At 45.3% G+C, this 15,840-nt stretch overlaps 1 protein-coding gene across 2 annotated transcripts; it reads left to right on the forward strand.

Annotated features, from left to right (window-relative positions):
* Positions 1–2,051: 2,051 nt before the first annotated feature.
* On the forward strand, positions 2,052–9,282 carry LOC146064522 (dysbindin-like). Of its 2 annotated transcripts, none has more exons than XM_083178084.1 (4): positions 2,052–2,130; positions 4,087–4,222; positions 6,018–6,155; positions 8,393–9,282. In XM_083178084.1, the coding sequence occupies exons 1-4, from the start codon at positions 2,128–2,130 to the stop codon at positions 8,584–8,586; spliced, it is 471 nt and encodes a 156-aa protein (XP_083034210.1). In that variant the 5' UTR covers positions 2,052–2,127; the 3' UTR covers positions 8,587–9,282. The 2 variants fall into 2 exon arrangements, with proteins under 2 accessions (XP_083034210.1, XP_083034209.1); XM_083178083.1 differs by lacking the exon at positions 2,052–2,130 and adding an exon at positions 2,162–2,277.
* The last annotated feature ends 6,558 nt before the right edge of the window (positions 9,283–15,840 follow it).

Below are 15,840 nucleotides of genomic sequence, written 5' to 3' on the forward strand. Positions count from 1 at the left end.
ATCTCGACAAGGACAAAATCCCGACATTTAAAATCCCGACAGGGTCAAAATACGACATATAGAATGTACAGGTGAAACAGTCAACATGACTTACCGTTGACAGGTCGCGAGGTCGACATGGGATTTTTCACTTTTTTTTTACCCGAATGTCGACACAGTCGACATGGACACAGTTTGACGTGAACCGCAGCCCCTCGCATCGTTCGCTTCACTCGCAATGCTTCGGGCACACTATTTTATTCTCCCACCACGCCCTAGTGGATGGTAGGGCATGAAATACCGCCTGTCGGCACATGTCGGGTCAAAAACAGTGAGAAAACCCATGTCGACCTTGCGACCTGTCGACGGAAAGTCATGTTGACTGTTTCACCTGTACATTCTATATGTCGGTATCTTGACCCTGTCGGTATTTTAAATGTTGGGATTTTGTCCATGTGCGGATTTTAAATGTTAGGATTTTGTCCATGTCGGGATTTTGTCCTTGTCGGTATTATGACCCATTCGGGATTTTGACCGTCGGGATTTTGACTTCATCCCAATCAGCTTTGTCATATTTGAATAGCCCTGCCGGCGCCATCTAGTGGCCGCTGTAACGCAGAACACTTAAAATCCCAAAAGGGAGGTTATAGAGATAAGGACGGAGCAGTGTTAACCTTATATATATATATATATATATATATATATATATATATATATATATATATATATATATATATATGTACATATATTAAAGAGAAGCACTTACCCCCCACAATGTGAGGAATGGAGCCTGGCACACGGAGTTGAAGAATAGGTGATTTAATAAGTCAGCATCATGTAGACAGTAACAGCTGTATTACCCGACAGCCGTTTCAACTGCTCACAGGCAGCTTCCATCTGCCTGTGAGCAGTTGAAAACGGCTGTCGGGTGATACAGCTGTTATTGTCTACATGATGCTGACTTATTAAATCACCTATTCTTCAACTCTGTGTGCCGGCTCCATTCCTCACATCGTGGGGGGGTAAGTGCTTTTTATTATCAACCTTTATGTGCCTGGCTGTATTTTACCAAGTGGAGTGCCCACCTGTGACCCCTGCATATATTAAACAGAAAACACACGGAGGGTGAGCCCTCTGTGTGTTTTCTCTTTAATAATGCTATATATTGGATCCTGGTCGGATCTAACACAGATCAAAGAGAGGATACATACTACATGAAGACATTTTCCCTAGTTGTCCTTACATTAACCCCTTCCCGACATTTGACGTACATTTACGTCATGGTCGGGATGTACTTCCCGACACATGGCATAAATGTACGTCATGACTTGTAACTGTCACCGCGTCTAGAGACGCGGTGACAGAGGGACGATGTCTGCTGTCCCTGACAGCAGACATCTTCCCTCATTGCCCAGGGGGGGCAGCGATGCCCCCCGCCATGGGCGATCGCTGCGATTGGCTGTTCAAACGTGAACAGCCAAAAGCAGCGTTTACTGTGTTATGTGTAAAATTTAGACTCTGCTGCCCCCTAGCGTCCAAAAAAAATAAAAGAAAGTTGAAATAATGATGTAATAATAAAGTTTAGATATGGTCTTTGTTAGTTATTAACTATTTTGAGTGGTATGATTATTTGTCTCACAAGCAGAAAATATAACATTTTGCAAATTGCAAAATGTTCATTTTTTTTACGACATTTTGGTATTTTTCACAAAAAAAAAAAAAACTGTATCGACCAAAATTTATCACTAACTTAAAGTACAATGTGTCACGGGAAAACAATCTCAAAATCACTGGGATAAGTAAAAGCAAAAAAAAGTTATCCCCACTTAAGTGAGACATGTCAGATTTGAAAAAAAGGCCTCTGTCAGGAAGGCAAAAACATGCTGCGTCGGTAAGGGGTTAATGGTTTTCAGGAAACTTTGTTATGGTTTGCACATGAATTTGTTATATACTGTATAAGTCCCCATAACTCTGCTGTACTGGCAGAGAGTGAAACTACATCTCTCTCTCACACATCCACAAACACAGAAGGTAGCAGGCTAAATATTTATATATATATTTATGTGCCAGGTCATTCAGCCAGGGTGAGCCAGGAGGAGAACAGTGTGTACGGAGGGGCAGTCTGTCAGTGTGACACCCCATTCTCCCATGGTGAGTAATGATACGTGACCGTCCCCTCCCCGCCCAGCCCGCACACTCTCTGCACAGTTACTACAGCACAGAGCACACTGCGGGCGGGAGCTGCTGCGCCGCTGCTCGGGTACAGGGAGGTGCACAGACATGACGGCGAGATCCCAGGTAACACATTCTCCACTGTCCTCCAGGGACCCGGACCCTCTCCACCACTAACACCCTCCCTTACTAGTGAGCGCCACACATCGCTGCCCAGCGCTCTCTAACCAGGAGTCCCGGGCTGGCACTCTGCTGTCCCTGCTGCACTAATGGAAGTCCCGACTGTCACTCTACTGTCCCTGGTGCTCTAATGGGAGAGTCCCGACTGTCACTCTACTGTCCCTGCTCTAATGGGAGAGTCCCGGCTGTCACTCTACTGTCCCTGGTGCTCTAATGGAAGAGTCCTGACTGTCACTCTGCTGTCCCTGCTGCACTAATGGAAGAGTCCTGACTGTCACTCTACTGTCCCTGCTGCTCTAATGGGAGAGTCCCGACTGTCACTCTACTGTCCCTGCTCTAATGAGAGAGTCCTGGCTGTCACTCTACTGTCCCTGCTGCACTAATGGAAGTCCCGACTGTCACTCTACTGTCCCTGGTGCTCTAATGGGAGAGTCCCGACTGTCACTCTACTGTCCCTGCTCTAATGAGAGAGTCCTGGCTGTCACTCTACTGTCCCTGCTGCTCTAATGGGAGAGTCCCGACTGTCACTCTACTGTCCCTGCTCTAATGAGAGAGTCCTGGCTGTCACTCTACTGTCCCTGCTGCTGCTCTAATAGGAGAGTCCCGACTGTCACTCTACTGTCCCTGCTGCTGTAATGGGAGAGTTCTGGCTGTCACTCTACTGTCCCTGCTCTAATGGGAGAGTCCCGGCTGTCACACTGCTGTCCCTGCTGTTCTAATGGGAAAGTCCAGGCTGTCCCTCTACTGTCCCTGCTCTAATGGGAGAGTCCTGGCTGTCACTCTGCTGCTCTAATGTGAGAGTCCCGACTGTCACTCTGCTGTCCCTGCTTCTGTAATGGGAGAGTCCTGACTGTCACTCTGCTGTCCCTGCTGCTGTAATGGGAGAGTCCTGGCTGTCACTCTGCTGTCCCTGCTGCTGTAATGGGAGACTCCTGGCTGTCACTCTACTGTCCCTGCTGCTCAAATGAGAGAGTCCCGGCTGTCACACTGCTGTCCCTGCTGCTCTAATGGGAGAGTCCCGGCTGTCCCTCTACTGTCCCTGCTCTAATGTGAGAGTCCTGGCTGTCACTCTACTGTCCCTGCTGCTGTAATGGGAGAGTCCCGACTGTCACTCTACTGACCCTGGTGATAGTGCTTACTGTCAGCACTGTCCCTTCCCATTAATGTGGTGTCCTGACTTCAGCACTCACTGACATGTCAGAGACACACTGGGCGGCATGCTCTCTTTATTTATATGCAGAAGCTTGGCCCTGCTAACTATACATACAGGATGTGGCCCCTGCTAATCACCACATATGGTACATGCTGCTACATACTACATACTTAATGTGGCTCCTTCTAACAACATACATGATGTGACATCTGCTAACTACTACATACATGATTTGACTTTTGCTAACATAAGAAATGTGACTTCTACTAATACATACAGTACATGATGTGACTTCTGTTATCCATTACATACATACATACATACATACATACATACATACATACATACATACATACATACATGTGGTTCTTGCTAGCCACTAGATTCTTATATTACTTCTGATCGCTACTAACTACACACATAATGTGACCTGTGTTATCTACTAGCTGCACCCCCATAACGTCTTATGAAAGAGGCAGTGATCTCACTTTTTTCCATTGTCGCACTTTGGGTCAGAGACATTTGCATTCCTTAATGCTAGAAATAACCCATGCTGCACTCAGTATTATACTATACTAACCCGTCTCTCCCTCCTCCTACAGGGACACCCCATGCTACAGACTCAGGCTTCCAGCACACAGCACCTGCGAGAGCGGCAGCGCTTCTTTGAAGATGTCCTTGCCCATGAAGTGGACATGTTTTATCCCTCTACTCACCTCCTCAATGAGCGCTGGCGGCGTAAGTCCTAGTCCTGATGATGGAGGCTACCCTGTTGATACCAGCGTGTAATATTGGCCTGTAACTGTCAGTTCTGTAGACGGCAAGTCTTTATGGGCCTGAGTGAGAGGTGTAAGCGCATCTGTGATTTCATTCGCAGGGTATCGGAAATATGCGTACTCTGCAGTGAGACGGGCGTCTCTTTCCATAAGATAGCTGCTGAGTCATTAGCATATTTCCGCTAGTACCCTGCAAATGCAATCACAGATGCGCATACAATCCGCAGCTCATTTACATAAGCAGATACATTGGGAGCATCAGTTGCTGCACCCCTGACTCAGGCTTTAAGTAATAAAGCATCCACACAGGGAGATTTATACCTCATTTCTAAGCAAGCTGACTAGATTGCTTAGAAATGAAGCACAGATCGCTATGTATGTATGCCCCATAGCTATGACGATACTTAGTGCTGTGCATCACCATAGCCCGTATATTGCAGCATTGGAGTGGTGTGATGCATTAAGTCATAAAAAATAATCATGGCAGGGAATTAAAAATACAGCAGGTCCTCTAACATTATTTATTGGCTTCTGCTGCATGGTGTCACAGCGTGGATCTAGCACTGTATTCTCTCTGTCAAGCACATTTCTCACACCCACATATCAGGAGAGCTGTGAGAGTTATAGAGGAATCTGGCCCTGGAGCGAGCATAGCACAGTCTGACAGGTTGGCCTGGAAGCTGTTTGTCTCTCTGTCCATGCTACTGTAGTGCAATCTCCCAGGCTAGTTTCCTCTGTACCGCACCTCACCATTCTCCTGAGGGAGCATACTGTTCTGTATAAAACACTCCCTCTATAGCACAGCACAAAGTTATCACTGGAGTACTTCTTTCCGATATATCAGAGAAAGGTTGCAGTGCTCTCCTGTGTAACTAACATATGATTATAGTGCTGCATATTGTGAGAAGAAAAGGGGAGACTGCAAACTCAGACACCTTCCACGTAACACTGAATTAATAAACACATACGTATCAGCTCTGGAGGAGCTTTACAATGGGAACATACTGATATACTGTGAATACAAGAGAGAGGCTGATAGATAATCCAATATCACTGCCCCATATTAAATAATATAGGGCTGGCTCAGCTTCCAGGGCACCAATCACACACTCAGCTGGTGCTGATGCAGAGTTCGGTGCAGACACATCTTGCACTACAGTATCTTTTTTTTCTGTGCATGCTGCAAAATAAAACACTTATGGTGTGTTCACACAGTGCGATTTTGGCTATCGATTTTGACTATATAGTCAAAATCACACAGTGATCATGTGCATGCGATACCGATGCTCAGTCATGCGCGGTCAGTGTCGCAAGTAGAAATAGACTGCGCAGCACAGTCTATTTTTACTATATTGTAAGGATCGGAGATTCCTGCAGCGCTCCCTGCTGATACATTTGGTGATACTTAATATTTGTGGTTGACCCCCGAAAACACCCAATTTAGCCGCAAATATTGAATGTTAAATGGGCCCCCAAGCCTCTAAGAGGCAGCTATCAGCTTCTCTTCAACACTTTTGGTGTTGACTCCCTCCCAGTGCAGTCTCATTATTCCAACAATATACAATCTAACAGCAGCTGTGTCTTCAATTTCAATGGTCAGCACATAAGTAGATAGGTTAGAACAAACATTGTTCTTATTTCCCACCAGAAGACAGCATAAAAGGCTCATTATTATGTTTCTCTAGTTATTATCAATAGGATCACTTCAAGAACATTTCTGTTTCATTTTAAATGCTCTTATGTATCTGTAATCGCAGCTCCTCTGGATAGTGTATCATCAATGGAAGTGAATATCGACTCTCTGGAGCTGTCAGAACCACTGGACATTAATGAGCTGGAAGCTAGTGATGCATTTCAGCAGTCTGATGAACCCATGAGTCCCTTTGTATGTCCTGGTAAGTACCGATGGGCAGTGTGGTGAGCCTAGGCTGACGTTGTACCAGATAGAAATGTCACTAGGGAAATGCAGCTAGGAATTTACATAAGAATTTGCATAGCAAATGCATAGATCCATTTTGCTGCTTGTTTCACCAGCCCTGTGCTGGTGAAAGACACCGATTCTCTTCTGCTGTGTGACATATATTACAAGACCCAGGTACTCTCATAGCGGTCCCCAGTTATATATATATATATATATATATATATATATATATATATATATATAAAAAGTAAAGATTTTAGGATATATCAGATTTGGGGCGAGATGTACTAAAGGGAAAATGCGGTAAAACCCCCGTTTTACCGCATTTTCCTATGTACTAAAACCCGTTCGCCACGTCACCGCAGGGCAGGGTATCGCCACCTTTGGGTGGCGATACCCTATAGAAGCCTATGGGCTTCTTTTCGCCACCCGCCGCGTCGCCGCAACCCCGCCGCCTCGCCGACCCCCCCTCTCCCCCCTCCCTTGGGCTTACCTTCTTGCAGGTCCTCCTGGACCCCGGAAGGTAAGCCCTTCCTCCCCCTAGCAACGCAGCCGGACGTCCTTCCGGCTGCAGGGGGAGGAGGAAGCGCCGGGGACAGCTTGCTTAGCTGTCCCCGGCGTGAAAGCAGCAAAAGCCGGCTGGGAGGTGACGGAGCCCCCCCGCAGACCACAGTACAGGTATCGCGGGGGGGCTCCGTCACCGCATCGCGATGCCAGCCGCATATGTTAGTACATATGCGGCGGCATCGCGGCGGGGGGGGCGCGAAGGGCGGCGATGTATTTTAATACATCCCGCCCTTGCTCCGGGGGTGCGAGAAAAAAGACGCAGTGATCTAATTTTTAGTCCTGCAATTGATTAACAAATACTCAGCATGTAGTTCTTAAATCATAGTTACCTACCCTCCTGCATTCTGCAGGAGACTCCCTGAAATAGCAGCAATCTCCCTCTCTCTCTGATTAGTCTAGCAATCTCCCTCATGTCACTTAGCCCACATTACACTGTTACATCATAGTTACCTCCCCTCCTGCATTCTGCAGGAGACTCCCTGAAATAGCAGCAATCTCCCTCTCTCCCTGATTAGTCTAGCAATCTCCCTCATGTCACTTAGCCCACATTACACTGTTACATCATAGTTGCCTACCCTCTTGCATTCTGCAGGAGACTCCCTGAAATAGCTGCAATCGCCCTCTCTCCCTGATTAGTCTAGCTCATGTCACCTAGCCCACATTACACTGTTACATCATAGTTACCTCCCCTCCTGCATTCTGCAGGAGACTCCCTGAAATAGCAGCAATCTTCCTCTCTCCCTGATTAGTCTAGCAATCTCCCTCATGTCACTTAGCCCACATTACACTGTTACATCATAGTTACCTCCCCTCCTGCATTCTGCAGGAGACTCCCTGAAATAGCTGCAATCGCCCTCTCTCCCTGATTAGTCTAGCTCATGTCACCTAGCCCACATTACACTGTTACATCATAGTTACCTCCCCTCCTGCATTCTGCAGGAGACTCCCTGAAATAGCAGCAATCTTCCTCTCTCCCTGATTAGTCTAGCAATCTCCCTTATGTCACTTAGCCCACATTACACTGTTACATCATAGTTACCTCCCCTCCTGCATTCTGCAGGAGACTCCCTGAAATAGCTGCAATCGCCCTCATTTCACCTAGCCCACATTATGTAGCTGTTACATTGGGAAAGAAAGGAATGAGAGATAGATACAATTAAATCATCAGCACCATTCCCAGCATTTGTGATAAAACACAATGATCCCACAATGAGATCATTCATTTCATGTGGCTATTTATATGGAATAGTCCCTGATACATATCAGTAACGTTTCTTTAGCAAGTATAGTACTAACTGCTTTGGGGCTCATTTATACTTGTATATAAGTCATTTTAAAAGATTCCTCTCAGATGTAGCTCTATGCACTCACGCTTTCAGGTGCCACGTTCACAATCGCTTTTCACAATCTCACGATATATGGAACTAGACACACCCTTATGGTGGAGCATGACACGCCCCCTCAGTGGGGCGCGGTGTAAAATTCTACTACCAACTATAATCTCCCTGAAACTAGTAGGCAAGTATGTCTTAAATCCATCCTGTACAGGGAGCTGTGCAGTAATGATAAGCATCAATAAGCACAAGATACTGTAGATATGATATAGATGTGTCTGTGTATAACAAATGTACACATTTATTTCAGCGGATCTTCAGGGAATGGACTATTTTAGGCTCCGCTTCCCCTTTTCTCCAGCTTCTGACAAGCAGCATCTAGCACATGATGATGACACAACAGACAGCCAAGAGGAAGCAGCATGTGTACAGTCCAAGGAACGCAACATCACTCCGGATCCCCCACACAATGACCACAAGACGCCCTTGTCTGAGGCACAATGACCCGCTGCTCACCACTGAAAAGACTATGGTACTAGCCAGTGCACTGGTGCTTTCAGCTCACTGGCCCATTTACTTACAGAAAATAGGCTTGTTTCCCTCTCTGTTGGACATGTTCAGCTGTCATTTGTATCCGGTAGGAGTTAGACAAAGAGTTTACAGTGAATCTTTATTGCCAGTTTAATGGAAATCGCTGCTGTGGAAAACTGGGCATTTAATAGTTACTATTAGAAAATGCCATATCCTTAGTACAAAAGAGGTTTTTAATGCATTCCAATATATTTCACAGCACGTTAGTGTATCATAGCTTTGTTTGTGAGTTAGGTCAGGCTGCCCTTCAGCCACTGCTATTCTATTAATAATCATTTTCTAGGAACAGACTGTCTATTGGAACAAAAGTGTAACTTCCTTCTATTTCCATCCACACCGCGTGAAATCATACAAGGCGGTAACATAATCATTATTCCTGAGTAATTACATCATGGTTACAAGAAAAACAAAACATATTTGTGGCGCCCTCTAGTGAAACTGCGATGAGAATTTGGTTCACCCTGAAAAGTTACACAACTGAATATACTCTGTTTCAGTCAGGTATGGATTGCTATGTATTTTCCAAAAATATTTCTGTGCACATTTGTGATACTAGAATGATGACTTGTAATACACTGATACAATATACTGTTACTGTTTTTACTACAACGAACTGGCTCTTTGATTCCCACCATGGCGCTAACTGGGCGGAGTTTGTATATTTTCCCCGTGTTTGCGTGGGTTTCCTCCGGGTACTCCGGTTTCCTCCCACAATCCAAAAATATACTGGTAGGCTAATTGCCAACAAATGAACCCTAGAATGTCTGTGTGCGTGTACATGTGGTAGGGAATATAGATTTTAAGCGCCACTGGGGCAGGGACTGATGTGAGTGTTCTAATATTCTCTGTAAAGCGCTGCGGAATATGTGAGCGCTATATAAATAAACTTGTCCACGTGGTGCAGGGTTGAAAATTCTGGGACATAGGAGCTTGGCCACAGTGAGTGTAATTTCAGACAACTGAAGCACCACGTAATTATAGGGATTTAAGAAAGTATTTCAAGTACATAATGTGGATTATTTAAAACTAATGTAACTGCAGTTATTTCAGCGCTTTAGTCATTAAGTTAAACAAGCGTTCTTATGTTCCATTTAACCAACAAAATGGGTGCATAAATCATGAGAACTAAAATGAAGGAAAAGTCTATAATACCCCGTTCTCACCGCAGGCAAATTCCCGGGTCTAGCATGTTGACCCGGAAATTTGTCTTTTAACATGTTTTTTTTTGCAGTGTGAACGGGTCACATACCCGGATCTCATACACGGGTAAAACCTTTCTTTTTACCTGTGTATGAGATCCGGGTATGCAGACACGGATTGACCCGTTCTCACTGCATAAAAACCCGTGTTAAAAGGCAAATTAGCGGATAGAACTTCTTCACGTAGGAATTTGCCCAGCAGTGAGAACGGGGGGTCCGTCGCTGCAGTCCCCGGCATTTTAATGCCGGGTAAAAGATGTGTAGTTCTCACTCGCAGTGAGAGGACGGTATTAGTTAAGGAAAATAATGGAGAAAGGTCTGTTCTATAGTGGTCTGAGTGTTCCGGCCTATAAAATGTCTGTATATGGAAGATTATAATGTATTATAACACAAGCATTAGGTTGACAAGGGCAAGATCGACAGTAAAAAGGTCAACATGAGATTTTCACAGTTTTTTCGTCCCAAATGTCGACATAGCCGACATGGACACTCGTCCCCTTGCTGAGCTCGGCACACTATTGTATTCTCCCAGCACGCCGTGATGGATAGTAGGGCATGAAATACCGCCTGTCGGCACATGTCAACTCAATGCATGTCGACCTAACTAGGGTCTACCTAGTGACCGTATCCCATGTACACATAGCATAAAAGGATGCTATTGATAAAGCCAACATATGAACCTTGTCTGTGCGGAAACTATTTCTGCATAACATTTGTACAGTATTGTGTAGTATACTGATGACTAAAACATCTGTACTGAACATTTTCAGTCAATGACAACAAAACTACTGTTGTGAACTACTTCCCAACTGTCCATGGGAACATCCCTTTTTTGGGGACCATCCCGCGGGGGGCAGGGGCAGTGGGAGTACCCACTGCCACCAGCTGGGCAGAGGTGAATAGAGGCTGTGCGCATGCCCGGCAGGCAGAGGGGCAGCAGCGGCAAAATGGGGGCATGGAATTTGATGGACACGCCCTTGTCACAAGGCCACGCCTCCAAATGTCCCGCTGACGCAGCATTGAAAGTTGGTATGGTAATGGAGGAAAATGTAATTAATATGGTACATTAAGATGACTAATGTTGCTAGACACAACTTTCATTTAGGAATGTACTAAGCCAGTGGGTCCCAAAGGGTTCTTCCTAAGTCAATTCAGATGTTATCCGCTGGGATGATTTCCATCTTCCCAAGAAAGGAAAAGGGAAGATATAAATATCTATGTATAATCTATTCACTATGGCAGAATCCACTTTTTAAATATAACAGATATTAATAACAATAAAGATACAAGTAGGACTTTCAAATAAATGACAATACATCATAGCTTAATCATCACAGAAACGGGGCGCCGATGGAGTAGGCAGCAGATATCCTGAGCTCCAACAACAGATCCTGATTAATATCCTTTTTTCGCTGCCGCCGGGGAGCCTGACTTTCACACAGGGAGCAAGATACAGTGCCTTTTGCCCAGCAGCACCGCCAGTGACCTTCAAGGCTTATCCGGCCGCTGGACGGGGGACGACGCTGCCCGCGGCCTGTACAACAGCAGGGATCCGGACGCCGCTGGACCTTTCCCCTTCACCACCGGGATATTGTCACGGCGCTGCCTGCCCGGGTGCTACAGCGGGTGAGAGGGGCTGGGCCGGCTGCTCCCTGTTATTGGAGCGGAGAGAGCAGGGAGCGCTCCCGTCTTGGTAGCGCTGCTGCGGACCGCACAGGGAGGGCGGGCGCCATCTTGCCCGCGTGGCGGTCGGGTTGTGGCGTTTTACTGCATCTGTAGTGTCTCTCCTGGGCCTGGCTGTTACAAATCCTGGACACTGCTGGATGTCAACGCTATGGACCATATGTGAGTGCATTAACTCCTGATATTATAATGGGGGTCAGCTGTGGACACGGTCGGTATACACTCTATTGACTGCCTGCCTGGGGTGCCTGGGATCATTATACTGGTTTCTTTAAGACCCATATCTATATACTGTTTCCCTTGAAAAATTCTGCTATCGCTGAAGGAGGAGAGGGGCGGCTTTCTGCTGATATTTACCTATAACCCTGGAACGTGCTTGTCATATCCTGTCATTATTGGGGGGGGGGATGGGAATAGCTAGTTAGCATAAGTTAGCATCGTTAGATGGGGGGGCATAGTTCAGGGATCCAAGTACACCCTAGTTGGGGATGGGTAGTACAGGGTGGGGGGTTATAAGGGAGGTTTGTTTTGGTCATTTGGGGGGGGGGGGGGGTATTTTGACTTACTATATTATTATTGGGCAGAACTATTTAGCTGTCATAGTCATTATTGGCACATTAATATAATACTACAAACCACGTAAGTGGATGGTGATTATGCTCCTTGTACGTGAACATTTCTTTATTTTCTCTGGGATGCTCTTACTAACTTTACCCGAGTAGGCGCCCTCGGGTATCTACATATCCTGTATTATGTTAGAGAAATACAAATGTTTAGAACACACTGCTTCAATTCTCCTTTTATAATTGCCACCACGCTGTATACGTTGTCTATGCCTAACTTTGTCATTTCGTCTGTTATGTTACCACTTCTGACATATATATATATATATATATATATATATATATATATATATATATATATATATATATATATATATATATATATATATGCGGGGAGGGGGGGGGGTGTTGTTTGTTATGTAAAAAAGTGAATAAAAATTATTGAATTTAAAAAAAAAATCATCACAGAAACATCCGTATCAGCAGGCTGACAGTGATCTCTAAGGTACTGGTTTAAAGAGTTCCCAGGATTAGAGCACTTGTTGTACAACTTTCATTTAAGGACTTTTAGTCTAATTGGGGCTTGGGGATGTGCTACATTTATCCTTGCCAAATTCTATGCTGGGACAAGTGGGCCATTGCTTTAATCCTTGGAACTGATTCTGTGCACTTTAGAGATTAGTTTCAGTTTCGCTAAAGAAGATGCTCACATGATAATTAAGCTGTGCATTTTATTTTTATATTAGTACAAAATAGTATCCTATGGTGGGAGTGAATACTGCATAGATGTGTGTACACATATATATATATATATATATATATATATATATATATATATAGTATATTACTAACTAGGATTGTCCTTGTTTTTCATGCAGTCTAAGCACTGAGGCAGGAAGGATGTGGCCTGGAGAAAACAGGCGATCTGAGTTTCCTCACTGTGCAGTAAATCCAGAGGAGGATGTTTTGGTGAAGAGTCACACAGCTATTATTAGAATTTGGTTGTGCAGATGCAATAATAGTGATTTGGAAGAGCTTATCTATAGCCATAGCAGTTCATGTGGCATCAATGTGGCCAAAGCTCACCAGACAAAAACATTATGCCTTAAAGTACACACTTTTTATAGTTTTATTATAATTGTATATCAGGGTTGCCGACCCTCCCGGAATTTCCGGGAGTCTCCCGAAAATCGGGTCCCCCTCCCAGCCCCCCGGAAGGGTGGACAACCCTCCCGGATTCAGGAGGACCCCCGCTGACCCCCGGATCGCGGCATTAAAATGCTGCAATCCTCGGGTCTCAGAGGAGGGGGCGGAGCTAAAATGACAATTGCGTCGTTTTAGCTCCGCCCCCTCCACGGAGATCCCTGACTTCGCTGGTTTACCAGCATGGGGGCGGGGCTTAGTGATGTCACGCTTAAGCCCCGCCCCCTGAGCGGCTACTGAAACTCTCCTCTCCGGGCTTCTCCCGGAGAGGAGAATAAGAAAGTCGGCAATCCGGTTGTATATGTGTAGTTCTATCATTTGTCAAATAATGAGGGCAAAATCACTATATATAATTCAGTCATATATATATATATATATATATATATATATATATATATATATATATATATATATATATATATACATACAGGCAGATGCTCAATCAGTTTAGTTATATCACTCAGGTGCGTGAAAGGGAGGGGTAATGCAAATATATGTAACCAAGATCTCTGAATTCTATTATCATGTACAGGTTGGGTATCCCATATCATATATGCCAAAACCGTAGGTTTTCAGAATATTTTTTTCTGTTTTGTTTTTTTCTCCACAGTTTTCTGAATATTTCGGTTTTTGGAATAATACACGGATAAGGGAGATCCGAACTGTATGACATTTGTTTGATTGCCCAGTGTATTGGAACCTAAAGACTTATAATGGTGCTTAGGAAGCATCACTGCACTTTTATTTTGGGGTCCAACCATTTCTAGTTATGCCTCTGCTCTGGAATGTACTGATTGTGTATAAAGTGACCATAGATTATTTTTTTACACATCTAAAGTCTAGAGATGTAGGTAGTTGTACATAGATTGATGTAGTGTTTACGTAATTTAAAGAAAGTGTAGTCATTTTTTAATGAAGCCATACTGACTCATAAAGCATGATATTTTCCTTTGTATGTTTTCATTGCTAATTCTGGTTACTGCGGCAACCACAGTCACATTGCACGTGATATATTATTATTATTATAGTTTTATTTATAAGGCGCCACAAGTGTTTAGCAGCGCCGTACAAAGGAACAGTACAGGGAGACAAAACAGTATTACATTGGGTACTTGTGTATTTTGGCGGCGCCCATCGCATCGCATACCATAACACATGCGATGGTATGCGATGCGACGCGATATCGTACGATAGTGCACGATGGCATACAATTTTGAAATTGTATGCCATTGTACATGGCATACGATGCCATAGGATGCGATGCGATGCGATTAAACATTGTATAAGCACCCTAATGGGTGCTTATACTATGTTAAGCACCCAAATGGGTGCTTACAATGTTAAATGCACCCCCACGCCACCCCCCACTATAAACGTGAACCCGAAGCGTGGCGAGCGCAGCGAGCCCGCGAGGGGCGGCGGTACGCGTCCTACGACCTTTTCATACCCCCACTATCCACGTCGGCGTGGAGTTGAGAATAGAATAGTGTGGCGAGCGCAGCGAGCCACCGAGCCCGAAGCGTGGCGAGCGCAGCGAGCCCCGCGAGGGGACGCGGATACCTTCACAGGTAAACGCGTCCCCTCGCGGGCTTCACAGGTGTCCGCGTCGCCACGGACACCTGTGAAGCCCGCGAGGGGACGCGTATAACTGTGAAGGTATCCGCGTCCCCTCGCGGGGCTCGCTGCGCTCGCCACGCTTCGGGCTCGGTGGCTCGCTGCGCTCGCCACACTATTCTATTCTCAACTCCACGCCGACGTGGATAGTGGGGGTATGAAAAGGTCGTAGGACGCGTACCGCCGCCCCTCGCGGGCTCGCTGCGCTCGCCACGCTTCGGGTTCACGTTTATAGTGGGGGGTGGCGTGGGGGTGCATTTAACATTGTTAGCACCCATTTGGGTGCTCAAAAGCACCCTTTAGGGTGCTTATACGATTTTTGGTCGTATAGGGGGTCAAAATCGCGTCGCATCGCATCGCATGCCATCGGGTGCATGGCATACGATGCGATGCGATCTGTTCGTCGTACGACGGACATCGGGGGCGCCGCCAAAATACACAAGTACCTTACATTGAATACAAATAAAGAGCACTACAGTTCAATACACACATATAGTTCAATACACAGATATTGTGAGCAATACACAGATATAGTGACATCTTTCTGTTCTCCCCTCTGCCATCATATACTGAGATGTAGATGTTTGAAGCAGTGAAAAGTGAGCCAGTGGAGAAGCTGATCATGGCAACCAGTCAGCTTTGAAGTAACATTTTTCAAGTGTATTCTACAAAATTATATTTCGCAGCTGATTGGTTTCCATAGAACACTTGTCCATCCTTATCACTACTTCATACATCTACCCTCGAGAGCTGTGACTGCCTGGGAATGGCAGCCATCTTTGTTTTCTCTTTAAAGAGATTTTGAAAGGAGATAATGATTTGTAAGGTAGCTAAAGGTGGCCATACACTATGCAATTATTGGCTGATTGGGGTCATAATTGCAGAGTGTATGACTGCAACCTAGC

The sequence above is a fragment of the Crinia signifera genome, chromosome 3 (assembly GCF_055691185.1).
Source record: "Crinia signifera chromosome 3, ASM5569118v1, whole genome shotgun sequence".
Taxonomy (NCBI): Eukaryota; Metazoa; Chordata; class Amphibia; order Anura; family Myobatrachidae; genus Crinia; species Crinia signifera.